The sequence below is a fragment of the Durotheca rogersii genome, assembly GCF_024521655.1.
Source record: "Durotheca rogersii strain YMJ 92031201 chromosome Unknown GGS23scaffold_36, whole genome shotgun sequence".
In the NCBI taxonomy this organism is placed as follows: Eukaryota; Fungi; Ascomycota; class Sordariomycetes; order Xylariales; family Xylariaceae; genus Durotheca; species Durotheca rogersii.
The window spans coordinates 145,253-170,710 of record NW_026251267.1 but is presented as its reverse complement, the minus strand read 5'-3'; the positions used below and the strand labels follow the sequence as shown (position 1 = coordinate 170,710).

The following is a 25,458-nucleotide window of genomic DNA, read 5'->3' as shown; positions in this document are numbered from 1 at the left end:
AACGCCACCATCGGGCAGACGCTGTTTCCGGCCGCTGTGGCGAGAAGCTTGCTTGCCTGAAAGGGGGGGGCAGGGAGGGAGGGCGCATGTTCGTGAGATCGCACACGCATGTAACTACATAGAGCCGATAGCCAATCCCCCCCCCCTCCCATCTCCCCCTCCTCCCCCCTTCGCGCGCCAGCGCCACTTGCTGACATGCACGTGTGTACGGATGGGTGTGTGGGTGTCAGACGTGCGTAGGTAGACGAAGACGGGTGCGTGTGGCTGCGGTTCTTGCGCAGAGAGGCCGCGCTCGAGGGGACGCAGAGAAAGCAAGCGAGCAAGTATTAGGTATAGGCAGGCGGGTTAGGCAGCGCGCGCCGAAGGGCCTGTACGTGCGCGCCGGAGGGCGACGGAAGCGGTGCGAGGACGGAGGGCGAGAGGGGCGTATCTAGGTCGCCCCGGCCCGTCACGTGGAGGCGTTGCAATGGCCGGCATCTCCATCGACCCGGTGATGGGCTGGGAAGTAATACATCGAGTGGTTCGACGGTTCCGTGCAACGGCTTAGTGGCTGCCAGGATGGAGTGAGCGAGCAAGCGAGCGGGTGAGGAGGTGGGCGTTGAGCGTAAGGTGGGTGTGTGGGTGTGTACGCATGCGGGTGTGTGTGTGTGCGCGTGTGCGTATAGGTATGTATGAGTACATATGTAGGTAGGCCTGGGCATCGAAGGATTCGACATGTAGTATATGTAGCGTACTCGGCCAATATGCCCGCTTCGCTGCATGTAAATATAGCATACACGTATATCATATATGGTACTTATCCAGACGACCACGAGAGAGAAGATATGTCTGTCCACCGGCAGTGGGGTCAGTCAGACAGCCCCCACAGTTCCCTAGACATTCTCTCCCTTTCTCCCACTCTCTCAAACACATGGTCGCTCGAGGTCTTTCCAAGGTCGTAATACGCACGGACTGGGGGGCCACATCTGCGCATAACCGCGTCTGCCTGTCAGAGACGGGGCGTGGCGAGCGAACGGCTGTCGTGGCGACGCTGGTTGTCGATGTCCTCATCGGTTGGTCCGGCCGGAAATAGAACGCCCGATACGGCCGCCATCGAGGCTGGTCAGCGCAGAGGGGAGACGCGATAAGGACAAGTCGGGAGCCCATTGTGCCCAAAGCTTCGAGACCGTCGTCGCTCTCCCCAGCGTCTGGCGCAGTCGCATCAGTGATGACGACACGAAGAAGGAGAAAAAGAAGAGCAGAGTACCGACGGCATCACCCGACGCCTAGGAATACCACTCAGCAACCCTACAGCAGACGCGGCCAATGAAAGCGCCGGGTAGGGTTGGTGGTCTGCATCCAGTAGCGCAGCACGCAGCAAGGCCCGAATCCTTCGCAAAACACTGTCGCAGTGGTGACCCTCGGCGTGAGACGGCACTGTCTTCCCATTTGTCGATGGGGTAACGTGGCTTGGGATCTCTGATGCCTCCATCAACCTTTTGGGTCCTTCCGGTGTGAGATGTTCACGTATGGCATGCCAGCAGAATCTCCAAGTCGCGCAAAAATGAGACGGTCACATTAGGAGCAGCCTGTTTCTCTCTGGTTCTCGGCCAGCCAGTAAGGTCCGGTGTCTCCCTGGGGGTGTGAGGCAAAAAAGCAAGGTCAGAAAGCCAACCTGCTACATTGGCACGTGTTCCACTGCAACCTTGACCTGTGTGTATCGCGGCAGCTGGGACAGCGAGCTTCCAGGGCCAGATTTCAGTCGTCGTAGAGCCTGACCTCCGTATAACAACCCTGATGAGAACGACAACATACCAGGGGGGGGAAGACCGCGGGAAGACCCCACGATGCAAATAAAAGCCTTGTATGTATCGGAACCAAAAAGGGCTTCGCCCTTTTGATCATGATTGGCTTGGGGAGGAAGAACGCAAGGTCCTGGGGACGGCAGCCTACCGCGAAATCCTTCTGCTTTAAATCCTTCCTTCCAGCGATGGGGTACTCCTTTTGCCGGTTGAAGAGGGGAGGTAGTATTCGAGAGCATGCTTCGCGATATGTAGAGGCATGTACTCATAGGTAGAGGTAGGTATGTACATATAAGGTATGCACTCATAGGCATCGTCAGCATGGATGATCATCCTGGAGCGAGACACCACCACCCCAGGACGGCCTGCGGCGCGTGTAGAAGACTCGTCCACTGTAGACATGTTAAGACACACGTATTAGCCCGAACAGGCCTGAATCAAGGGTGACACGAGCCTCGTAGCCGGACCTAGTGAGCTCACGAGGCACGTTTCGCGTGTCCGCTAGTCCACCTCTCCGCCTCTAGCCACGTTTTTCGCCCTTCTAAGACGGCATGCGGGTTCGTTCGCCTTAAGCTCAAGGCCATCTAGAGGCTCATAAAAGCGCCGATCCGGTAGCGAGCCCGTCGACGAGTCTTGAATCGCCAGCGCCCCGGCCGCGTTCTCGAGGAGGAGGGGCGGAGAGGCCCTGCCGATTTAGCGTAGTTGCAGATAAATTGAGAGCGTGCACGTACCGGGTCCACCCGCGCTGGGAGAAATTGACAAAATCCTACCGGCTCGATTAAGGCCGACGAGGAAGAGGAGAGGGAGTGAAGAGTCGGGACCAAACACCCACTACCTACGTACATACCAGGTAGATCCTTACATGCCGCGTCCAGGATACGAAACACAGCATGTTGTCGTTGTATGTACGCATGTTGTATGCCTCCCATATCACATAGGTACCTAACACCTCCTAGCTTAGGCACCTGTGAGTACACCTACCGACACACACCTATAAGGTGGTAGTGCCTTAGGAGGAGGTAAGTAAGAGAGGTAGGCTGGTGCGTACACTGGGTGTACGATAGCATCGTAGTATCGACGGCTTGCTCCTCGACAAGCCGGGGGGCCCTCTCATGCACACATTATTATATCCTTCCGAGCTGTGCCTCTCAGGCACTCTTTCCCACTTTCCGTCGTCGGCATGATCTACGGCTGACGTCGCAATATGACGGCCTGGTCGCTCTGAGAATGTCACCTCCAAGGGTTCATCGCACATGGCACCGCGAGACACCGCACAACCACCACCGCGCACACGCATCGCGACTGGTGACACTCATCGCGAGGGAACCCAGAGAGTTGCATCGGATAGCTGTTGTTCACAGCCTCGCTGCCTAGAGTACATGCTCGCGCGGCCGCGGCCCGGTACGCACGACATACATTTTGAGTGGCCGAGTCGTCAACCGAGCCGCCCACGTCGAATTAGCCTGAGGAGCATTCTCCGGTCAGGTTAGAAGAGCTGACAACCTACTGATAGCGCCCCGGGCTGGCGAACCCCTACGTACGGCACCTGTTCCCCTATCCCTGCACCTTCGCACAGGGATGTTGGTAGCGTTTCCTGTTTAGTGCTCCGACTACATGCATAGCAGCGGCAGCAGCGTATATTCATGTGCAGCAGCGTCGAGGGTAGCGGGGCAGCCTAGCAAGAGAGATCCCTCCCCAGGCGGAGGGCTTGCCTTCTGTATCGCTCTAGCGTAACAGCTCGACGGCGCCGCCCTTTTGCCTTTTGATTCGCCTGAGGCCTTCGCCGGCGATGTCACGCCTAACCGATGCAGGACTTCGTATTTTATATATATATATATATAAGGGCGTTTCTGCCAATCGGTAACAAGGAAGGTCGACGATTGCCTCAGATCCGCTTGCAGACCGGGGGTTGAGCCTCGAGGCTGCGTTGAAAGAAATAAAGAGAGGCAAAGAAGACGGGTTGAAGAGCACACATGTACATAGGTAGGAGGAGGGGGAGACACGGCGCCCGAGGGTGGTTATTCCCGTCAACTAAAATTGAAATGGGGTTCTTAGGTCTAGGATGGTTGATTAATGTAGGTAGGCAGTTGCCCCTAAGGGCGGGATGTATCCAAGGTGCCCACATCAGGTACCTACTTACCTTAGTTACCCACATGGAAGGTGCCTAAAGTAGGAGATAGAGGTAGGTACCTACATACCTGAACAATGACAGCGGGAACCCTACTAAGGCATGGATGGTGGACGGTAGATACTTGGCATCTACCCGGCACCCTCTCCGGTTAGGAGGTATCATTTTCATCGCCCGAGTCCGGGTGTGAGCTGCCTGCAAATACCTGCCTTGGGTACCACACCACGGCACCCATTGAAGATATTCGCTATTAGGCACCTTAGGTACCTCTCCGCGAACGTGGAATCTCCGTCGCCGGCATGCCCATATGAAGTACCTAGAAGGTACCCGCCCACCTAAGGTATACATTTATATGCCCCCTTTATAGCCTACCTCCTCTACGTCAGTACGCCATAGCCATAGCCCCATGTGAGCTGTACATCCTGGTCGGTGTTTTACCGCCTTTAGAAGCTCCAACCAGCTAAGGTACCTAATGTAATTAGGTTAGGTAGAGGAGAGAGGTAGGTACCTTATTATACATACCTCCTAGGTTGCTGCCTACCTTGAGGTACCTACGGTTGTACACGCTTGTAGGAGGTACCTATACGTGCCTGGCATCTGTTCCCCGTCCCCCCTCTCAGGCGCTTAAGCCTCGTATGGCGGAGCCTGCTGCGTCGCTATCAATGGATGTACGCATTGGGGCCGAAGGGTGTAGGAGGGGGTAGGTAGGCACTAAGCAACGAGAAGCCGTCGTCCCCGGGCCATGCTCATGTCTATCAATCTACATACACATCTAAAGTCATCTCAGATGGTTAGTCGTAGTAGACGTAACAGAACAAAAGCCCACATGTTACAGCGCAAGATCTGGCTACAATTTGCAGCTGTCGGATAGGATTCCCGGCGGACACACGTGAGTTATGCCAGAGGAAAAACCCGACTTACGATAGAGTGCGAGGCAAGGGAGGAAAGGAAGAAAGAAAGAAAGAAATAATAAGGAGAGGGGAGATGAAGGGTGGGAAGAAAGAAGCGTAAATAATAGGCGCTCGTTCCAAGCTAGTACCTTTCGCAACCTCTTGAACTCGTCGAGTCAGGTACCACGCAGCAACCTGGCCTACCTACCTTTCTTCAAGACGTGCCAGGGAGGCGGGATGGCAAGGTGTGCTTAGCATCCTCCTCGCTCCTCTCAGCCATTCTCGCGTTTTTGCCGGCCCACTACCTAACATTACCCGCAAGCCTCCTTCGACTTCCAGGGAGGGCTAGTACGGATGGAATGAGGGTATACTCATGCTATACTCACCTCTCTGCCTCCATTTGAGGGGACCCAGGTACTCGGCGGTAATCATAAGTTTGACGCATTTGTATGCCACCTCCCACCTAAGGTACGTACGCACACACACATACCGCACGCACACACACCACACACACACACACACTACATAGGAGAAGGTAGGTAGGTAGGTAGGCACCTAATTCATGTATGTATGCATGCATACAGGTAGGTACCTACCTCCCTGCCTCCCTGCCTCCCTCCCGGCCTACCTTACCTCCTAAGGTGCATCCACGGGTGCAGTAGGTGCGCAGTGCATATCGTCTTCAAAATCGTCGAGGGTGCGTGTATGTTCTATTCTATCTTTCTCCTTCTCATATTGTTGTTGTTGTTATCATCTTCACCATCTCGTCCTATCCTGCCCTCCCTCTCTCTAGGTTCTCCCTCGCGTCTCCTCTTATTACCTGGTAATTTCTCACCACCCTCCCCCGTTATTCTCACGATTACCTGTACTAATCCGGCCAAGAGGCGCAACCTAGTATTATTATTATTATTGTTACTTACATAGGTCCTGCTCACGCACATACCCATCTACAATACACATCCATCCACCCGTCCACATACGTCCATACATACCTACCACCTACCTACCTACATATACCCTCCATACGATAGGTACTTCTGTCCGTCCACACATCGATACCTCCTCCTACCTCTACCTATACATACACACTCGACCCAGCCCAATCGCGAACGAGGAACAGGCTGTTGTAGTAAGAAAATACAAATCGGCGGGCGTTCGCTGACCGCAGGCCGAATCATTATTTATCACTCGAGGCCTGCCCAACAAGAACCCCCAATCCCATAGGCCGAAATTCCTTTTCTTCTCCTCCTCCTCCTTCTCTTCCACCTGCCGCCGTCGCCGCTCCGCTTCTTACACACCTCGAGTTCGCTCGAGCCCCCCCCCGTACCCTGGCTAGCTGACAGGGTCCCGCCTTTGAGTCTGATCATCCCCCGGGGACACGAAACAACCAAAAAAGACAGCGACCCAGGTCGCCCAGCCCGGCGACATCGTTTTTCCCTTTCCCTTGAATCATTAGGGGGAGGAGAAAGAGAGGCCATACTCTCGAGGCGACATCAACATTAGAGCCATCGCCATCTTCAACCTCACCACCAAGCCGCTTCCCAGTCGTCAGTAGGGACTCTACTCTTTAAGTTGGATAGCGCCGTCGGCTCGACCCCCCCAGCTATCACCGAATCGTTCCGTTCGAACCCAGGCTAGCTTCTCCTCGCATCACGAAAGCCGTTCCGTCCATAGCCGTCGGATTTCTTCTCTGAATTTTTGGAATTCCTTTCGGGCCCTTTGCACTTTTTTTTTGGAAAAAAAAAAAAGGTTTACACCCGATCCTTATTCTTTGCCTGCCCTCTTCCTTCGAGCCAAGCCTGCATGCAATCATCGCCAACGCTGCTGGGGCTTAATCTACGTGCGCGCACGCGTCCACGTACCGTATCAATACTCGTACTCCTACGCCTCCGGATGAGCACCCGGACGTCGCGAGTTCAACTCTAAGAGCGATCCGACCGTAGCTTTTTCATCCTTCCTTCTCTTCCCCTTGCCCATCATGTGTTTCGGTAGTCGAAAGTCGAACGAGCAGGGCAGTGCTCGATCGCGAGAGCTCGACAAGATCATCCGACAAGATGAGAAGCGCATGGCGAGAGAAGTCAAGCTGCTCCTGTTAGGTACGTACTCGAACGCTTCGCGACTTGTTCTCGCTCCAGTGCTAGCTGGTGCTTGGTGCGTGTCTTAGACATCGTATCGCATCTCTGACCTTCGGAACTTTTTGCTCTATACAGGTGCTGGAGAGTCGGGCAAGTCGACGGTGCTGAAGCAGATGAAGTTGATCTACGCGCAAGGCTTCACCAAGACGGAGAAGTTGGAATTGAAGCCCGTCGTCTTCAGCAACGTCGTCCAATCGATGCGCGTCATTTTCGATGTTATGGCCGACTATTCGATAGAATTCGAGAACAAGGAGAACGAGGTACGTGCCTGTGGTCTGCGCACCTGGACCCTTACAGATGCGCGTTCCCGTCTTTCCCGTCCGCTTCCCCATCCGAGACGCGGCCATTGCGGGACGGGCCATTCCCTCTCGGTGCACGCGATACTGACCCGTAGTCTTTTTGGTAAAGAAAAACAAAGCGATGCTCCTCGTCGACGTCGAAATATCGTTGCACGATTCCCTCCCTCCAAGCTATCTTGGCCCGGTCAAGGCCCTGTGGGCCGACGGCGGGGTGCAAAAGGCCATCTTAAAAGGCAACGAATACGCCCTGCACGACAATCTAGCATAGTAAGTCTAGCGCTATCAGGCGGTTCCTAGGTTCCCCTTCGCTAATCCCGCGAGAAGCTTTTGCGAAGATGTCGACCGCATCTGGGCGAGCGACTATGTCCCCACCGACCAAGATCTGTTGCGATCGCGTTTAAGAACGACGGGCATCACGGAAACAATCTTCGACTTGGGCCAATTGACGTATCGGATGTTCGATGTGGGCGGCCAGAGGTCAGAACGGAAGAAGTGGATCCACTGCTTCGAGAATGTCAATAGCCTCCTCTTCCTAGTCGCGATTAGCGGCTACGATCAGTGTTTGGTCGAAGACAAAGACGGCGTAAGTCACCCCCGTCGGGCGACTCCCCGCCCCAAGACCCTGCGGTGGCACAGGACGAAGAGACTGACGAAGCATCTGCGCAGAACCAAATGAACGAGGCGCTGATGCTCTGGGAGTCCATTGCGAATTCGCACTGGTTCACCAAGTCGGCCCTCATCCTCTTCCTCAACAAGATGGATCTCTTCAAGGAGAAGATCGCCACGAGCCCGATAACGTCTCACGGCTTCGTCGATTACCAGGGCCCGCCGGACGATTACAAGCAAGCGAGCAAGTATTTCATGGACAAGTTTAGGGCCCTGAACCGGAACCCTGAGAAGGAGATCTACGGACACTTCACCAACGCGACCGACACAAACTTGCTCAAGATTACCATGGGTTCGGTGCAGGACATGATCATTCAGCGCAACCTTAAGCAGCTGATACTGTGAGTCGCCTGCTTCTGATCTCTTTCCGAACCCACGCCTGCGAAACCGAATCTGGCCATACCCACAGACCCCCCTAGGGGATAGCGCGTTTGGCCAGCGATTTTGCGGCGTTCCATTCGACACATGGAGAATGTCAGTGCGACTGAACTTTCTGAAGCATATAGCATCAGTTTCTGCGCTCTCTATGTAGCTGCTCGATTTTTTACTAACGCATCTCGACGACGCGAAGCGGCTTTGAAACCCCACCGCCTCCAGGCAACGCCAAAACCCCGCAGCGCGCCAGACATTAGCCGCTGTCGTGAGCTTGAGAAGACTCAACCCGCCAACTACGAGCCATTCTACGAGGGGAAAGGCCATGTACTCGGACGGGGTCTATCACTATATAATAAACATTTGCATATATATACCAACCATATTTTTATCTACTGTGGGCGCATACTTCGCAGCCCCTCGCACACGGAACACTCCTTGAGGCCCTCGAAACCGGACTTCGCTTGCCTGAGAGAGAGAGAGAGAGAGAGAGAGAGAGAGAGAGAGAGAGAGAGAGAAGGTGGGAGGGGAGGAGAAAGAAGGATGGGGGGATTGGAGTCACATATCTGCATCGGCCTGGCTTTTTTACAATCATTCTCGATATGACACGACACCCAGTCCCTTAAAGTTACGATCGACGGATACCTTGGACGTCTTTGTTTTTTTTTTTCAGACGTCTCGCTTTTTTTCTCCGTCTCTATACACATATCTCACAGCTATATTGGTAGTACTATTTCTCAAGTGGGAGAAGGAGGGGGAGCTTGAAACGAGCCGACGAAGTTTTGGCCACGGCGGAGGCGCGCCTACAGTTGGGAGGGTGGTGGACTTGTATGTATCCTTGTATATGTATGATAGGATACACCGAGCAGACCAGATAGGAGACAAAATGGTGAAGTGCTCAAACTCGAGAAACCCAAGCGGCCCAACCCCTGCGATGGACGAACCCCGGCTGAGGCTGTCCAAGACGCAGCTGACCCCCCTCGTTTTCGGCAAAATAGCGTCCCCTAAGTGGAAGGGGAACGCGAGAAGGAAGAAGGATCCGTACTGGGTTGCATCTAATATTCCCAAAAACGCTTGCCTAGGAGATGACCGAGCTATCGGGGCGAACGAGATGACAACGTTCCCCAACGAGCATTTTTCAATCCGCCCCGACGGCCGTCGTACATAAATTTCATATCGCTTGCTGCCCAGGCCTTCTCGTCTCTTCCTCCTTACTTGGCAGCCGCTGCAACGGCCTTCGGGCATTTCCCAGCACCACATACCACGGCACCGGATCCCGATTCCGATTCCGGTCCCGGGAACGCACCAATCCCCCCTTTCCCTCCCCCCCTGCATTCGCTGGCGGAGAGCCTAACGCCGGATGACGCGCATCGGCACTTTTGGCACACGCATGCCTACTGCACATATGGCACGAAGTACCTAATCCCGAGATGGCGAAGCCACGTGATGGCCGCAACGACGAATTCGCGGCAAGGGGACCAGGGCACACCTCATCATCGAGAATTCGTGTCGAGAAGGAGGACGGGTGTGTGAGATATCCGGATGATTGATTCACTGCCAACCTTACCTAAGCAAGGTCCCCGATATTTGCCCGTTACATACGTGCGCACATAAAAATGCGTTCACCCATTAGGTACCTCATGCATTCATTACGCGGCGATAACCCCCTTACCGTAGGTACATATCGCCATACGCGTGCGCCTACCTCGTCCAGGAAATACTGCCTTCGGTGATCAGGTTGCTCGAGAACCCGGCGGGATATAGAGGCGCCTTCTCGGCGTGCTGGCCCGGGAGACGCAGGAGCAGAGGCAGCAGTGATAGCAGCAGATGTTAAGGAGACGGGTAGGACGCCGACGGCCAGCGGACGGCGGGCAGCAGGCGAGTTTTTTTACCGCTTCCCACTCCGGCCACGGAAGCAAGAGAGAAGAAGTACCTAAAGGTAGACGTCATGTGTGAGGGGAATGCAAAGGGGCAAGGGGCAAGGGCCTGGGCCCGTCGCGAAGGCTGCAGGAGCGGCCGGTTCTCCTGCCTTACCTTCCCGTACGTCCCGGCGTGAGTTGGCCTATTTGTTCTTCGAGTCCTCCCCTCTCTCCCAGATTCTCTCCTTCGTCCTATTTTTCATCGACTCACTCATCTCGCCAACTTTCGCCGTCATCTCGTTTATCTCGTCAGTTTCACGATACATCACGTTCCACACATTTCGAAAATGGAGACGCCCCCGGAGAAGAGTCGTGCAGGGTAGACGCCTCCCTATGGCGCGACGCACCGTTCGATGATCGCCTCGTCTATCGAGGTAAGAAATCAGCCAATCTGCGGTCTTGATATTTTGCGAGTATCCCTTCTATAGGTAATTCCGTGCTGACGTGCTGGCGCTGAATAGGACGACGACTCCGTCGGTGTCCGAGAGGATGCCGACCTGTCTGATAGGGCGTACGATTGCTCGCTGAAGGAAGGCTGCTTGCCGCTCTACGACCACTATTGCATCTACCTCCGGTTAATAGTCTACCGGCGAACGATGAAGCCATACTGCTTTGCCCTAGCCTTCGTGCCGTTAGACGCAGCGTACAGCCTTTTCGTGTCATTGTCGGTCATGTGGCAGTCAGATACACGATCGACCGGCTCCTCCTGGCCATGTCCCCCAGTCACCTACTTCGGACCACGAGCGCGCCCCTTACGACCCGTCCTCCGCCTACCATCGCCGGCAGCGCTCATATGCGCCATCGCGCGAATACTCTCCTCGAACTTAAGCCCCAAGTGTCGGGCCAGGACAAGTATATACTTTATGTTACGTAGGCACATGCCTGTGGTAGCTCCACCAAGCGGACAGCAACCTAGCTTACCTCAGCTAGCTAAGCCCTCTTATATATATCGAGTCGCTCCGCACTCTTTCATAGATTTCCTTCTAGATAGTCAGTCAATGTACTCTTCCTACCTACGTTCCCTTGCTACCCCTGCGCGCAACCTGTATCATCATACGTTGCTTAAGACTAGTAACGTCACACTTTACTATGCCCATCTGTCACGTAACACCTGCCTCGGGCAACCCTAGTCTCACCAAACAGCGCCAAAAGTCACGCATTTGTCGATTAAATATGGTGCTTAACTGGATTAGAAGACTTATAAAAACAATGATAAGCTAAAGCGTATTGCTTAATGAACCTCTAATACGTGCCGGCGCCCTTATATTGCGCGGCAATCGTACGGGTTGTGGCAATCGAGTACTATCCCCCTTCATCTTTACTTAGTGGGCTCTGAGGCTCCTCCTAAGCCACCGTCACCACTACCTCCTCCTGTTTCTGTTGTTATTCGATCACAGGTTTCAATATCCTCAACGACTACCTGGACGATAGACGTCCCGCCCACAAACGGCCAATTTCGGAGGTAGATAATCATCGTGGGTTTCGCTTTCCGCACCCCCCAATCGTCCCGCCTTACCACACGAATACCCGTCAGAGCCACATTCCCGGCTACGTCCTGAGCAATAACGCCCAGCACCATACTCTCCAGGTAAACCGGCTTGCCTGATAGGGCGAGATGTGCAGCCTTGTGCCAGGAGAAGAAAGGTTACGGTTAGCTAACCGCGATTAGCTAACCCAGGGCATACAAACTTAAGCGTAGCTGAGGAATAGCTTCTCACAGAACAAGCAAGCTTTTGCAATCGTCCCACGATGTTCCCATGTCTGTAATATAATATGATATGGTAGCTTCACTCAACGAGTGGACATGTCCGATGACAGACCTGTAAACGGTTACTGTAATCGGATTCGCCTAGTAGTAGAACCCTGGTTGGCACCAGGGCACGCAACTGCTCCCGCAGCACCTGTAGGTGCGGCCCTAGCAGGGTGTGCGGTCAGCCTTCGACTGCGTAGCTGCAAGGAGAACTCCCGGAACGTAAGGAATCCCCGGCGTTCTGAATCCCCTCCGCCCACTAACTCGTGATGCCGCAGCTCGGCCCAGGAGAGAACTTCGGCCAGATCTTCGGACAGGGCCAGTTATGGTCAAGGTCTCTGATCAAAATCTGGGTTCCTCCTTACCTAGCATAGAGAGGCATCGACGAGCGTCCGCAGACCTCGCCGGCGATAATTCTTCCTCGCCCCCCTCCTTTCCGTCGTAGCTCGTCCTGTCTCCCCCGCGAGCTATCCTCCACCTCAACATGGCTCGACCTGTCTTCCTCGCGAGCTATGTACCTGTCCAAGAACCTCGCAACTACCCCGGCTAAGATTTGCCGATTTCATTTTGGTCTCTTTTGCTTTCTTTTAGTCTCCTTTTTAGTGTTTATCACTATTCTCCTCCCATTTGCTTTCCATTTCTTTGATTGTTGCTATTTCTTTCTTTCTTGGCAACTTCACTTTATGTGGACGTCGAGTTTCTGTTGCCCAATGGGTGGGTGGTGGGGAGTCTCACTTCGGTTGCTTTTTTTCCTCCCATAAGTTTTTGTGGCTCACATTCGAGGTGCCGATGCATTATCTGCGCTATGTCAAGTACCAACTTAACCTGGGGCGTCCAACTCGGGCTGTCTTTCCTACGAGACATAGCGGGATTTCGTTGGTGCCCTTAGCTTCATTGGCGGCGGGACATCCCTTGTCTTGTGTTGCCAAGCTCCACCACTTCGGGTGGCCTTATCGAATAAAGGAGCAAGGTTACGAGACCACTACCTATATATCTGCTAATAGATAGGCTCTATCTTAACAAATGCGGGGGGCTTCAACTGGTGGATAGCCAGCTCAAGGTCCTGCTCTCGACGACAGTGGAGGGAATCCGAGAACCGGCCTCTCTCCGCCAGACCAGAGGTTTGACGGTTTCTTGATTGGCTGGCCCGGAAAATAATTTCTTAATTGGGTAATTCGCTCAAGTCTCGCAACGACTCGACCGAAGCTCATTGTTACACTGATATATGTACGTATATCAAGACGTTGTTGTTCCTATCCTCGTTTAAGACGTTTATGTGTCTCTATACGATCAGAGGGGATAACCATATGCTGTTTCATCTTCTGCCCCCTCCCCCTTCCCCCTTGAGTCTGTCTCATTACCATGCTGGTCTCGCCCAATTATCGGGTACCGTACCCGAAGAAGAAGACCTCGAAGGCCTTAGCTGCTTTCTTAAGATGACTTGAGTTGGCGACCCATGGGGATGACCTACCCGAAGCCATAGAGCACCAGGACGTGGTGGCTACGTAGTCATCGACAGACGATCTCCTGTCGAGATCTCAGCCTCCAAAATATACACTCGCCTTGTCAAGCAAGAATTGGGCAGTTGAAGCAAGTTCGCCTCGATTTCTCCGCTGATAGTAGATTATATACGCCAGTAGACAAGCAAGAAATATTAAGTGTCATCCGACGCCGTTTGTCGGAAGAGAGTCTACAGCGGATTAATGCCACCCAATGAAAGGTATGTTGAGCATGCAGTACACGTGGGTGCCTACATGAGCCTTTTGCAAACATTTATCTTCGAAGAGAGCGCATCTCAAGTCATACAGTTCTCGCTGGATATTTATTTTGTCTCGTACACGAGAGGAAAATTCCCAAAGTGCTCCCTGCGCATCAGCCCCGCCACATCGCAAGGGACGTCAAAGAGGCCGTGCTATGGGCGTTGAAGGAAGAAGGCGTTGGGATGGAAGAAGCTTCTAGAACGACTTGATACCGAACTTTGGATAGCTATTAGAGATAGGGATGCGGATAGACGGTGTCCACTAACACCAGTGGGGATAATTACCTATGTAGGCAGTTTTGGCTGTGGTATTTCCGGTCTGCCATTAGACGATTGCTGTAATAAGTACATCGCTGCAGGGCTCAGCTTCGGACGAGCCTATTATATTTAACCAGTATTCTGCGCGGGAACCCGTAGCTAAGCCAGGCCATCTTCAACGTACCTAGGTATGTAGAAGCCCGCAAGACCCTAACACACTAGCACATCGAGAGATTAACATCTCCTCGGTTTCATCCGCCCTCTTTCGCCTGTAAGAATAGGATGCTGCCCCATAAGAAAGGGCTAAAAAGCTGGCTCTAAGATGCGTCCAATTCGATCACCTTCAAGACGGCTAGATGACCCGAGGATACCTCCCTGGCTTTAGGGCTAACCCCCCGAAACTCTTCATCAATACCTACATAGCTAACTTTTTATCATATAGGTTAAATGTGAATTAGTATTAGCAACTGCAGAAAAGTCGAACGTATACCTGTGCGGTACAACCTTGGCGTTTCTAAACTCAATACGCTGGCTCCCTCCCTAAGGAGCGAACAACCAAAAATTGGGATAAATGATGTAAATGATGTAAGTTTTTGCGTACATAGGTACGTAGTATGGCCCAGAATCTGTACAAATCTGGATTTGTAAAGGCTGCTTTCTAATTCGACTCTCAACGAACTCAGTAATAGACAAAAACACAACAGAGCCCGAATTCGACCCACGGACACGCGTGGTCTGGCAGACTATAGTATACCTACTATGTGCGTCTATCATCCCATTAAGACGGGAATATATATCTTACTAAGCAATGCCGACGCTTTTGTCCACATGTATGCCTGCTGTCCTCTGCGGACCCCCTTTCCCTTTAGTTGCTGCAAAGGTAGGTAAGGTGGACTAACTCGAATCTGTAGGTAGGTACTACATACAAAAATTGCACCCTGTCCCTCCACTCTTCCCTATCGAGCAGCCCAGAATCCGCTGCATCTTATAGAGAATGACGCCGTTATCCGTAGTACTATGGTTGGTGATGGCGGTGCGGACTCGGGAGATACTCATAGTGCCAATGCAAATGGTGCTGTTACGTTCTGACGGCCCCACTCCTCGTTGCTCTCCCATCTACATCTGCGTTTTTGTAGGGTTATGAACGTGTCCGGGAGCCGGATTACCGGCCAGCGGATGCCTTAGACAGATTGATAAGATATAGGCGTATTAGGAGCAAGCCAAAGGTAGATGTGATCGATCAGGGTAGGATGTGGCTAGCCTATCAATCCATACGGACTCGGGCGTGATTCACGAAGTATAAACCTGAGTATCGTGTATGTAAGCAGGATTTCACGAAAAGGAAGGACGATATGACGACAGATGGGTAAAGAGGGGCACCGAAAGTGCAGATACATGCGGCAGGGCAGGCGAGGAGGTATCTGTAGGTGAGGTTCGGGTGGGTTGACAGGTATCTAGCCTCTTACTTCTCCGTATAGGTACAATACAGTACCTAGGTACCTCCCTTGGGGGGGTAGTGCACAGGCAGGTTGGTGATAAGGGCGGTGAATGATCAAGCTCCCAACCAAGTTGGAGCAGGGCACCCTGCGACTGTGAGTAGGTAGGTGGCCAGCCCAGCCGGTGCCTTGCGCCATCGCTAGACGGGATGCAATCAGCATAGCCGGCCTACTATCCACTTTCATATGACTTGGGCATGTGTACCGCATGACTAGTAGGGAACGCTGACTACCTACCTACCTCCTACCCTCTCTCACAGGTATTAAAAGCTGCATAGATGAAGCACATGGTGTTCCGTACTGACACGGAAGTCTACGGGTACATGGCGTGCTAAGCGTGGGAACTAACGGGGACTAAGCAAGTGGGTAATGTTCAGCTGCTGGATTTCGCCTCTTCGGTTCTTCTTACTGGACGCAACGAGTGGATATAGCGCCTGCGTAGGTATGGAGGCACAGGTTGCCCAGGTTGTCGCTAGCGGTACCTAGCGAGCCCAGGTATGTCCAGGTATAGTATATCAGATCCGACGGCACATGCCCGTAGACCACGCAGTGCTTAACCCGTACGATATATGCGCACGCGACCTCCGATTCGCACATGCCCTTTTCAGTTGGGCGAGAGAGAGAGAGAGAGAGAGAGAGAGAGAGAGAGACCCAACGAGAAAAGGCTAAAAGGGGCAGAATAGAAGAGAGTCTGGTGAGGAATTTCTATGGAGGCACATTAAGGTACCTACCTACCTACCTAGGTGTGTACGGGTACATCCAGGTATGCCTATTGAGAGGCAGGTACCAGATAGGTACAACATACCTACACAACTGCGACGCACCACCAAGAGTGATGTGAACCTGTTGTCATCTGGCATTTACGGTCAGCCACGTGCAGATAACCGATAAGCCAGGTGGCAGCTTCGGTGGGCTGTCGAGTTCCGAATTCCTCTCGCCCACCACAAAATAAACCTGCTGGCAGCTTTTATTAGGGCCGCTCGGCCACCTTTGATCAAAAAACCTGACGGTCCGGAAACCTGCCCCGACGAAGAGCCCGCATCAATCCCTCCTCTCCGACGCGACGAAATCCTGTTGGCCATCCCCAAATCCATCCTTGAGGCCCTCGCCAATTTGTGCTCCTCCTAGTCACGCGCCGTTCCGTCTGGACCGGCCACCCACCACCCACTTACCCCCCCCCCGGCTTGATCGTGACACTGACAACTCCCGACATCACCAACATCTACGCCGACGCCGACGCCGCAACGACGAACCGTCATCCTACAGCATCACCGCAGCTCCAAGCCCCGGCCGGACGCCGAGCTGGAGAGGCGCGGCAACAGCCGCAATCGACGCGCCCATGTTGTGGTTCTTTCGCATCGTCTTCAGTTCCGTCTTCCTTCTAGCCATCGTCCTCTCCATACCCATATCCTTCGATGTAGGCGGGCGAGATAGCGGGCTGGCCTACAGCCTCTCCCTCTTCGTCTTCTACTTCCTCTACAGCTGCGTCAAGCTTGCCACCCCCGAAAACTCGCGCATACGATGGTCTGTCGCCAAGCTTCTCCAGGCCTCCCAGTGGATAGTCATTCCCAGTCTCCTCATATGGTCCCTAAATAGCTTTGCTGTCGACGCGAACAGCACCGATTGGGTGTCGAGGACGATCGGCGGCCTCGGCAGCCAGAAGCACACCACCTGGTCCGACTGGTTCTTTGGCAATGGTGGAATAGTAGAATCGGTCACTTTCGGCAGTTGGGATAAGACGCTCCGATACTCGAGTCCGGTGTTCCAGTTGGCCGAAGGCTTCTGCACCCTCTTGGTCATCCAGGCGGCAGGCCAAATTTCAAGATGGCTTGTGAATAGGGGACGGAGCGACACCTGGATCGTGAGTTGTTCCACCTCCCTACCCCGGCCTTTTTTTCCTTCTTTCTTTTCCTGGTTAGCTGCTAACGTCGTCTCTAGCTCCTTCTCCTGATTCTATCTGCCTCTATCATTGCTAGTGCCCTCTACTTCCTCTGGCGGGTAACCAACTTCCCCTCTATCAACAACGTTGACGCCTCGCTCATCGGCGTTACCGTCACCTCGGCTGCGTTTCTAAGCGCTATAGGGATTCTTACCGGTCGTGGGAATCCTGTCGAGTCCTCTCTTCTCTTCTCCTACGTCGTCCTGTGTGTCTACCAGATATTTACAGACTATGCGCAATCGCCAGAGGCCCAGGCCCAGGCCGCTGAGCAGGCCGCGAGCCAACCCGAATTCCCCCCCCTACCACCTATTATCATGGCAAGCTACTCGACCCTCCTCCACCTGTTCAGGATGTTGCCGTCCGCGGTATATTCCTCCTTGACCTTCCTCCACGCCGCCTTTCAGACCATCGCGCCCTCGGTCATGATCTCGCTGGTGTACCGACTCATCGTCTTCTACTGCGCAACTCGTATTATCCCTGCCGTTCGTGCGTCAGGTGCTAGGGCCCTCATGCAAGAACCCTCCCTGGACGACTCGGACGAGGCAAACCGCCTTCTGGGCATCCTTTCTTGGTTCTCGCCATCGATACTCATCGCTGTGTACACCAGCCTCCTACTGCAGCATTTCTCTACTAGCAACAGTGACGACAGCTGGACACTTCGACACGGCGATGCAGGAGGGAACACCTGGCGGTGGGTCAATGTCGCCGCAACAATGGGTCTGTATGCTGTCGAGCTATACCTAGGTAGCGATGACGCAGATAGCGGCTTGGTTAACCATTGGAAGACCGACTAGGTATTAGTGACCATCTCTGCCATGTTTGGACCCGGTTCGGAGAATGAGGGAAGGGTTGAGATTTTTATTCGCCTACGGTATAGTGCAGATCCGACGGATGGGCGATGAAGAGCTTGTCGGAGAGCGAGAGAGAAAGAGAGAGTAGCATATATTTTAACCTCCGCCGATGATCGCTGCCGTCGGAAGTCAGCAGCACCACAGGGCAGGGTAAGTCGTCTATTTAGGAGAGGATGGTTCACAGCACTCGGCGTTACGGGCATCAGGGACAGTATACCATTCCGCTGAATTCGACACCTTTTTTTTCCGGTCACAATCGCGCAGCAAATCGCACCGAGTATACTGTGCACCTGCAAGAGGTTGGTACATATTAGGTGGTTACTATAAGGCGGCAGCCGCCGAGGCACGTAATTAATGAAAGAAAAAAAGATGACCTGTCAAAAGAGACTACGTCTCTTTGGGACCCTGGACGAAGATGTACATAGTCGAACTAGGCCGGCCTGGAGATGCTCGTGCAGGGGCGTCGAATCATAGCGGATTGAGCTTGGCCAAAAATTCTCCCAACGCAACTTGATCAATTTCATTCAGACTCGTTCCCTGTGTCACTGCGTGGACTGCGCGGATCGAGGCGTCGAGCAGATGGTTCTATCAAAACCCGGGAGAATGCCTAGGTGACTACGGCTCATGCTGGAGGGTTCAGCCTCGACCAGTCAATCCAACCTCCATGCCCGTCGTGATATGCAATGCGACACTAAAGGCTTCCTCTTCATCTGTGTGGCGCAGGCTAGTTGGTCTCCCAATTAGAGACCCGCTAACCAGCATAAAATAGAGGCAGGCTGGCTCCCGTGATAATCGTAGCGATTCTTCTTACACTTCTGTTGTTATTCCCTCCTCCTCTCTCCCTCGCCCTCCTTCTCTCTCTCTCTCTTTCATCCCCCCCACCCCCCTCCCGATTTTTCCATGTCCCCAGACTTTTCTACGTCGAAAGACCTCGCGACTTGTTTGATTCCGTTCCGTTAGCTCCCTCGGAGGTAGCGATGGTATCGTTCAGATGGCGCAACCGCAAGGCTGGCGAGAGCAACCCGGTTGGCGGGCACGAGACGGAGAGCATCGCCGGTAACGAGCTGATCCCGGACCGGAGGCTGGGAGGAGACTACAATGATTATGACAACGGAGATGTGTATAGTGGCACATGGCTCGAAAGGGAGCGGAAATGGCTGGAGGGGATCGACTTGTATGTCTCGCCGCCGAATAGGAGACGCCGGCAACGATGGCTGATTAGCTTGTTTTAAGGGAAAAGATGCCGTATCTCAACCACATCATAAAGGCTTCTAGTGCGTGGCCCCATCTCCGCCACCTCGCGCAGTGGATGGAGGTGACGACGTCGCCCAACAAATGGCAGCTTATCAAGTCGTGCGACGACCTGCACCAGATCCGCGCCGAGAGGGCTCGCCGTACCAAGGTTGCAGCTATCGATTTCGCCCCGAGCCAGCCAAACCCGGTTACGGAACTCATCGAGGATCCGGAGAAGCTGCAGTCCGATCTGGACCGGCCCCTATCCCCGGGCGCCACTCGGCTCTATATCGTCGAGGACCTCTCGCGGGACGTGATCGAGTGCCTCGGCTACAAGCTCAACATCGATCCTCTCTTCTTCCGCGAACACATCAACGATTACTTGTGGTACAACACCCGCGACCCGTGGGTTGAGCTACCCGATCTCGACATGGTATCGAGAAACCGGCCATATTTCCGCCTCATCTATACGCAGCCGCGGTACTTCAAAGATAAGCAGAGCGTCGAAACCGCGAACCGGCAGGCCGGGCGTTTCAACGTCCTCCGACGGCTCGACCTCGATACCGAGCACAGGTCCTTATTCGACGAAGACTCGGCGATAGTGGCCCTGGTAAGAAGCAAGGCGTCGCTGTGGATTGCGCCGGACGACAGCCCCCGCAAAGGCACCGGTGAGTCCTCTCCCGTCGTGATCGCCCGTATGTATGTGCACGGCGCTGACGACGACGCCAGGCGTCCTGCTCATCGACCCCTCGATAACCCAGGGCTACCCGCTGTGGCGCGGCTATCGGCCCTTCCGGAACTCTCCGTGCCCGTTCCCGGAGCACGAGGGAGAGTACGACCGGGCGCCCGGAACGTCGCTCTTCGACGACCTCCTGTTCTGGATCCAGAAAACGGAGGCGGGCGACATCGACGCGATCCGGGAGAGCCCCCGGGCGATGGCGTTCCGGATGCTGCAGATCATATGCGCCGAGTGGCTGACGCTGACGCGGTACATCACCGCGCGGCTGAGCCAGATCGAGTGGGAGATCGAGAAGCCCGACTTCCGGCGCGCGTCGACCAACTTCAACACCTCGCTCGAGAAGCTGCACACGTGGCGGCGGCGGCTGCCGCTGTACCGGGCCATGGTGGCCGACGCGCGCGAGAAGCTGTTCCCCGACGCGGCGGCGGGGGCGGCTGGGGCGGCCCGCGGCCCGCGCGACAGCGTCGAGCAGCTGCGCCGGGACTACGCGATCGTGGCGCGGCACATCGAGGAGCTGCTGTCGCGGGCGGAGCGCATCGCGGCGGTGGCGACGGCGGTGACGGCGATCGAGGAGAGCCGGCGCGCGATCGAGCAGAACAAGGCGCTCGGGCGGCTGACGTACCTGGCCGTCATCTTCGCGCCGCTGAGCTTCGTGTCCAGCTTCTTCAGCATGACGGACAACGTCGCCTCCCAGGCGCAGACCTACTGGGTCTACTTCTGCATCGCCATCCCCATCAGCATCCTCGCCTTCCTCCTCGTCGACCAGAACTGGACCAACAACATCCAGCGCGTCCGCGGCTCCTCCGCCAAGCAGGACGGCAAGCCGGCCCCGCCGCCCCGCCCCCGCGTCCAGCACAGGGCCTCCGACTTCCTCAGGTGGGACCAGGCGACCCCGACGGCCCCGGTAGCTACTACGTATGCGAGGGCCCCCAACATCGAGAACGGCAGATGATTCACGTTTTTATACGCGGTGATATCTTGTAGAGCACCCTACTATGACAGAGATAAGCGGGTATATATGTATATATATACATACACACAGAGGTAAAGAGTAATCTGTTATCTTGGGTACGCAGGTAAAAAAAAAAAAAGACTCTGGCATGGGAGACGGAGCGTTACGACTTACGATAGGTAGAAACGTCATGATTGATGGTAGCCGCATTGCATCAGCAGTTGTATCTTGATTCGAAGGGGTCAGTCCCCACCGGTTCCAATACGATCTCTTTTTGATTATCAGATGTAGCTATATCCGCATACCCAGCCGCAGCGTATTACTTATGTAGACTAAGCGGAGTCGGCTCGGGCGTCTCAAGATAGGGAATCCGGGATGGAGGGCCGAGAGGCACTTATATACGCATGGGTTCTCACCTCCTCCATCCATACAGAGTTGCATAATCCTATTGAGTACGTGATCGCTCGTCAGGAGGATGATACCTACCAGGAAAGCACAGTAAGCATCCTAGCGATATATCTTCACGCTACATGGGTGCGACAGCACGAACCGTATCAGCGATGCTAGGCACAGTTAGAAGCTACTTATTCACTTACGGCTGCTCAACAGACATGGGCACCAGGAGGCAGTGAGGGGTTTTTTGCTTAATGAACATCCAGGGTCGGTGAAACCCATGCATATAGACATACCTAGGTAGATCATAGGCAGTTTATAAGTCGTCCGTGATGACACCCAGCGAGCCCCTAATCTACGATAGTATCAACAAACCTCTCTAAAAATTCCAGCGTGCTCGGAGGGGTAGTGGGCGTAGGGAAGCTCTAGTTTCTTGATTGTTTCCAGCGATAATAATACGAGTCAGTACCTAGACTGACGGCGCGGATTAGGGGTGATAACGCCTACTGGAGGGATACCGCGGTGGCTACGAACATGCGGGTTTACCTGCTCTCCATCTTTCTCGGCTCGTGCGGTTGCGCCTCATAATCCAGTTGCCAGTAGTGGGAAGGCAATCCCGATGCCATCGTCACGTCGCCACTGACATCAGTGAGAAGAGTAAATGTGACAAGTCTTCGCGAGACGATAGCGAGCTTAGCGCGTTTGCGACGTGCGTCTCTTCTTAACTATGCCCAGACGCACCGAAGTGAGGCGAGAGGCGGGAGACGGGAGGAGTGCAGCAGAAGAGCTATGCCTACTTGGCACACCAGCCGCGACTCCTTATGACACAAACCCAAGTTCCGGCCATCTTGCCACTCGCCTCCAGACGTTGGCCGTATCATAGTCGTAGTCGATCGAGAGTTTGCCTATGTCAAGAGATCCGATCGCGGAGGCGGGGCTAGATTTCGGCGGATTGTCCAATCAAGAGGATGGCAAATCCCAGGGTGAGTCAAGGCGCTGGTGCTTGGCGATGCCGCGGATTTAACGGCGGCGCCGGCGGCGAGCTGGGCGAAGGAATCCGTACATACACGCAGATGCGATGCTGGCACCAGCTCAGTCGCGTGCGGGATGGAGTATGAATACTAATAAGTAACAAGCCGCGCAACCGCCAAGAGGGTCGCCTACATATAGAGGGTAAGCATTCCACAGCGCCAGGCAGGCGGGCCGTGAGCTTGGGCCAATCTACGATGCTAGGCGCGCCGACGATCCTAGCGGACGCGAGAAGAGACTCGTAGAAACTCCGACAGGTCGGTATTTACGACGCACTACGCAGCAGTAAGGACTCGCGGTAATAGGCACGCCTTTGCCTTCTCTTACGCGTCACCCGCCGGCGCCTGTCTGGTGGGCTCGGGGAGGGTGGGTGAGGGATATTCTCCGTGCCATAAATGCATATAGGAGCTGGAAGGATTGCCTCCTTATCTTTCTGTGTGTGTGTGTCCCAATCTTACCTCACTGTCGCATGCACTCTCTCGCCATCCAGGGGAAAGATGAATGCATATCTGGTACCTACCCTACGTCCCTGCCCAGGTACAACGTCCTACCTGATATGTACCTATGTAAGTATACATGTAGTCATGTACCGTTAGGTGAAGGCGGTTTCGTGACAAGAGAAGGCGAATTGATCGAGACCTGATTCGACAGGCGAGAGTCGTTCACCGCTCTGCTAGGCCTCTTGAGGCTAGGGTGGGCGCCAGGGATGGCGCGGATCGTGAAGCTATCTGTCCCCGAGGCCGTCGTCTCGAGCTATATCAAGCTATCGTAGGACCAGGACCAGGACCAGGGCCAGCTCTCAACGGGTGGGAGGACAAGGGGAGAAGCTGTCGGTGAGACAGACCGGGACGGCATTCCCATTGGCTCTCGCGAGGAATCCAGAAGGGAAGAATGTTCGATTGGAGACGGATGCGACGCCGTCTCCTCGCCTTATACCCATGCCGTTGTTCATTGAGGAGGTCCCCCATTCTTCTCTCTTCCCGTCCTCAACTCGGCTGCGTTGTCCACCGTATTGCCGATCCCATTCACACATTCACACACTGCCTGCCTCAGAGATATGTACAGACAAATCTGCACGCCTTCAGCATGGCGTGTTCTTCCAAAGCATGTCTGGCGCTGTTTCGCCCGCATGCGAACCGGCCCCCGCTGCGTGCTAGGAACGATAGGAGGGCTAAACCAGCGTGCGTATGCAGCTACGGACCACCCATCTTACGGCTACCTGTACCTAAGCCAAGAATCGACCCGCGAGTGGGTGCTGTATGTATGTATGTATGTACGGATGGATGTAGGTATATATGTATGTATGTATGTATGTATGTATGTATGTATGTATGTATGTATGTATGTATGTATGTATGTATGTATGTACCATACAGGGAGGGGGGGGTCTATTAACACTATGTCAGCAACCCTTTCTATGACTGGACATAGTGTCTGCCTCGTAATAAGAGTAAGTTAAACTCTAGGCTGACATTATTACCATTTCCCGACATAGTTACCATCCGGATATAATGTCTTTATTTTAAAAAAAGGTACATTCTATAGGATTACCCGGTTACCTCTAGGTTACTAAGTACGTACCTTTGTACCTTTATATCTTTTACGTCTGTTACCTACCTCCTACCTCTCTTTCATAAGTTCGAAGATAGATAGATTCCACGCGTAAACTAGCTCCCATAGGTTCGAAGATAGGTAGATAGATTCCGCGTACGAACTAGCTCCTATAGGTTCGTAAATAGGTTCGTAAATAGGTTCGTAAATAGATAGATTCCATACGCCTGAACTAGCTCCCATAGGTTCGAAGGTTCGAAGATAGGTAGATAGATTCCGCGCGCGAACTGGCTCCTATAGGTTCGTAGATAGGTTCGTAAATAGATAGATTCCACGCACGTAAACTAGCTCTTATAGGTTCGAAGATAAATAGATAGATTCTACGCGCGAACTAGCTCTTATAGGTTCGAAGATAGATAGATTCCATACGCCTAAACTAGCTCTTATAGGTTGGAAGATAGGTTCGAAGATAGATAAATAGATTCCATACGCCTAAACTAGCTCTTATAGGTTCGAAGATAGGTTCGAAGATAGATAAATAAATTCTACGCGCGAACTAGCTCCCATAAGTTCGCAGATAGGTTCGTAGATAGGTTCGAAGATAGATAGATTCCACGCGCCTAAACTAGCTCCTATAGGTTCGTAGATAGGTTCGTAGATAGGTTCGTAGATAGATAAATAGATTCCACGCGCGAATTAGCTCCCATAGGTTCGAAGATAGATAGATTCCATACGCCTGAACTAACTCCCATAGGTTCGAAGATAGGTTCGAAGATAGATAAATAGATTCTACGCGCGAACTAACTCCTATAGGTTCGCAGATAGGTTCGTAGATAGGTTCGTAGATAGGTTCGTAGATAGGTTCGCAGATAGGTTCGCAGATAAGTTCGTAGATAGGTTCGCAGATAGGTTCGTAGATAGGTTCGTAGATAGGTTCGTAGATAGGTTCGTAGATAGGTTCGTAAATAGGTTCGAAGATAGATAGATTCTACGTACGAATTAGCTCTCATAGGTTCGTAGATAGGTTCGCAGATAGGTTCGAAGATAGGTTCGCAGATAGGTTCGTAGATAGGTAGTAGATCATGGTGTTTATAGAAAAAAGATAAAGACAATAGGTCTAGGTAGGTAGGTAGTCTAAGTAGGTAGGAAGGTAGGTAGGTACCTATGGAATATATAGACATTATATCCGTCTAGACATTAATTCCTACGCAGTCATAAAAACCATCTTGAAATTATAAGAAGGGAAGGTAATAAGGTCGGTACCGTAACCCTTGCTATAATTCTTTTAGCCCCTCCGAAAGAATAACTAGCTAAAGTA

The 25,458-nt window shown here is 53.4% G+C and overlaps 7 protein-coding genes across 7 annotated transcripts; 5 read left to right on the top strand and 2 right to left on the bottom strand.

Moving 5' to 3' along the window:
* Positions 1 to 164: 164 nt before the first annotated feature.
* Positions 165 to 2,175, bottom strand: GGS23DRAFT_587084 (uncharacterized protein). Its single transcript, XM_051517471.1, has 2 exons — positions 1,795 to 2,175; positions 165 to 1,187 (listed from the first exon to the last, which is right to left on the bottom strand). The coding sequence occupies exons 1-2, from the start codon at positions 2,102 to 2,104 to the stop codon at positions 784 to 786; spliced, it is 714 nt and encodes a 237-aa protein (XP_051367853.1). The 5' UTR covers positions 2,105 to 2,175; the 3' UTR covers positions 165 to 783.
* Positions 2,176 to 5,354: 3,179 nt separating this feature from the next.
* Positions 5,355 to 5,907, top strand: GGS23DRAFT_337124 (uncharacterized protein). Its single transcript, XM_051513003.1, has 2 exons — positions 5,355 to 5,622; positions 5,682 to 5,907. The coding sequence occupies exons 1-2, from the start codon at positions 5,505 to 5,507 to the stop codon at positions 5,828 to 5,830; spliced, it is 267 nt and encodes an 88-aa protein (XP_051367852.1). The 5' UTR covers positions 5,355 to 5,504; the 3' UTR covers positions 5,831 to 5,907.
* A 336-nt stretch (positions 5,908 to 6,243) lies between these two features.
* Positions 6,244 to 8,592, top strand: GGS23DRAFT_337269 (G protein alpha subunit). The gene is made up of 5 exons (XM_051513006.1): positions 6,244 to 6,895; positions 7,010 to 7,194; positions 7,343 to 7,500; positions 7,558 to 7,816; positions 7,900 to 8,592. Exons 1-5 carry the CDS (start codon positions 6,778 to 6,780, stop codon positions 8,242 to 8,244), a joined length of 1,065 nt encoding a protein of 354 aa, XP_051367851.1. The 5' UTR covers positions 6,244 to 6,777; the 3' UTR covers positions 8,245 to 8,592.
* A 144-nt stretch (positions 8,593 to 8,736) lies between these two features.
* Positions 8,737 to 10,032, bottom strand: GGS23DRAFT_337283 (uncharacterized protein). Its single transcript, XM_051513007.1, has one exon. It carries the CDS (start codon positions 9,604 to 9,606, stop codon positions 8,941 to 8,943), a length of 666 nt encoding a protein of 221 aa, XP_051367850.1. The 5' UTR covers positions 9,607 to 10,032; the 3' UTR covers positions 8,737 to 8,940.
* Positions 10,033 to 16,283: 6,251 nt separating this feature from the next.
* GGS23DRAFT_587069 (ICE2-domain-containing protein) lies at positions 16,284 to 18,760 on the top strand. The gene is made up of 2 exons (XM_051517470.1): positions 16,284 to 17,314; positions 17,392 to 18,760. Exons 1-2 carry the CDS (start codon positions 16,793 to 16,795, stop codon positions 18,184 to 18,186), a joined length of 1,317 nt encoding a protein of 438 aa, XP_051367849.1. The 5' UTR covers positions 16,284 to 16,792; the 3' UTR covers positions 18,187 to 18,760.
* Positions 18,761 to 19,483: 723 nt separating this feature from the next.
* GGS23DRAFT_607733 (uncharacterized protein) lies at positions 19,484 to 21,167 on the top strand (the record flags this gene model as incomplete). The annotated part of the gene is made up of 2 exons (XM_051520099.1): positions 19,484 to 20,144; positions 20,206 to 21,167. The coding sequence occupies 2 exons, from the start codon at positions 19,484 to 19,486 to the stop codon at positions 21,165 to 21,167; spliced, it is 1,623 nt and encodes a 540-aa protein (XP_051367848.1).
* A 2,226-nt stretch (positions 21,168 to 23,393) lies between these two features.
* GGS23DRAFT_337050 (uncharacterized protein) lies at positions 23,394 to 24,250 on the top strand. Its single transcript, XM_051513002.1, has one exon. The coding sequence runs from the start codon at positions 23,481 to 23,483 to the stop codon at positions 23,982 to 23,984; it is 504 nt and encodes a 167-aa protein (XP_051367847.1). The 5' UTR covers positions 23,394 to 23,480; the 3' UTR covers positions 23,985 to 24,250.
* The last annotated feature ends 1,208 nt before the right edge of the window (positions 24,251 to 25,458 follow it).

Coding starts and splice junctions, on each gene's coding strand:
- GGS23DRAFT_337283 (XM_051513007.1), bottom strand. CDS start 9,606: ATGCAGGGGGGGAGGGAAAGGGGGGATTGGTGCGTTCCCGGGACCGGA.
- GGS23DRAFT_587069 (XM_051517470.1), top strand. CDS start 16,793: ATGTTGTGGTTCTTTCGCATCGTCTTCAGTTCCGTCTTCCTTCTAGCC. Junction 17,315..17,391: donor GACGGAGCGACACCTGGATC/GTGAGTTGTTCC, acceptor CGTCGTCTCTAG/CTCCTTCTCCTGATTCTATC.
- GGS23DRAFT_337050 (XM_051513002.1), top strand. CDS start 23,481: ATGTTCGATTGGAGACGGATGCGACGCCGTCTCCTCGCCTTATACCCA.
- GGS23DRAFT_337269 (XM_051513006.1), top strand. CDS start 6,778: ATGTGTTTCGGTAGTCGAAAGTCGAACGAGCAGGGCAGTGCTCGATCG. Junction 6,896..7,009: donor AGTCAAGCTGCTCCTGTTAG/GTACGTACTCGA, acceptor TGCTCTATACAG/GTGCTGGAGAGTCGGGCAAG. Junction 7,195..7,342: donor TCGAGAACAAGGAGAACGAG/GTACGTGCCTGT, acceptor TTTTTGGTAAAG/AAAAACAAAGCGATGCTCCT.
- GGS23DRAFT_337124 (XM_051513003.1), top strand. CDS start 5,505: ATGTTCTATTCTATCTTTCTCCTTCTCATATTGTTGTTGTTGTTATCA. Junction 5,623..5,681: donor GCGTCTCCTCTTATTACCTG/GTAATTTCTCAC, acceptor AATCCGGCCAAG/AGGCGCAACCTAGTATTATT.
- GGS23DRAFT_587084 (XM_051517471.1), bottom strand. CDS start 2,104: ATGCTGACGATGCCTATGAGTGCATACCTTATATGTACATACCTACCT. Junction 1,188..1,794: donor CCGCGGTCTTCCCCCCCCTG/GTATGTTGTCGT, acceptor CGACTGCGCCAG/ACGCTGGGGAGAGCGACGAC.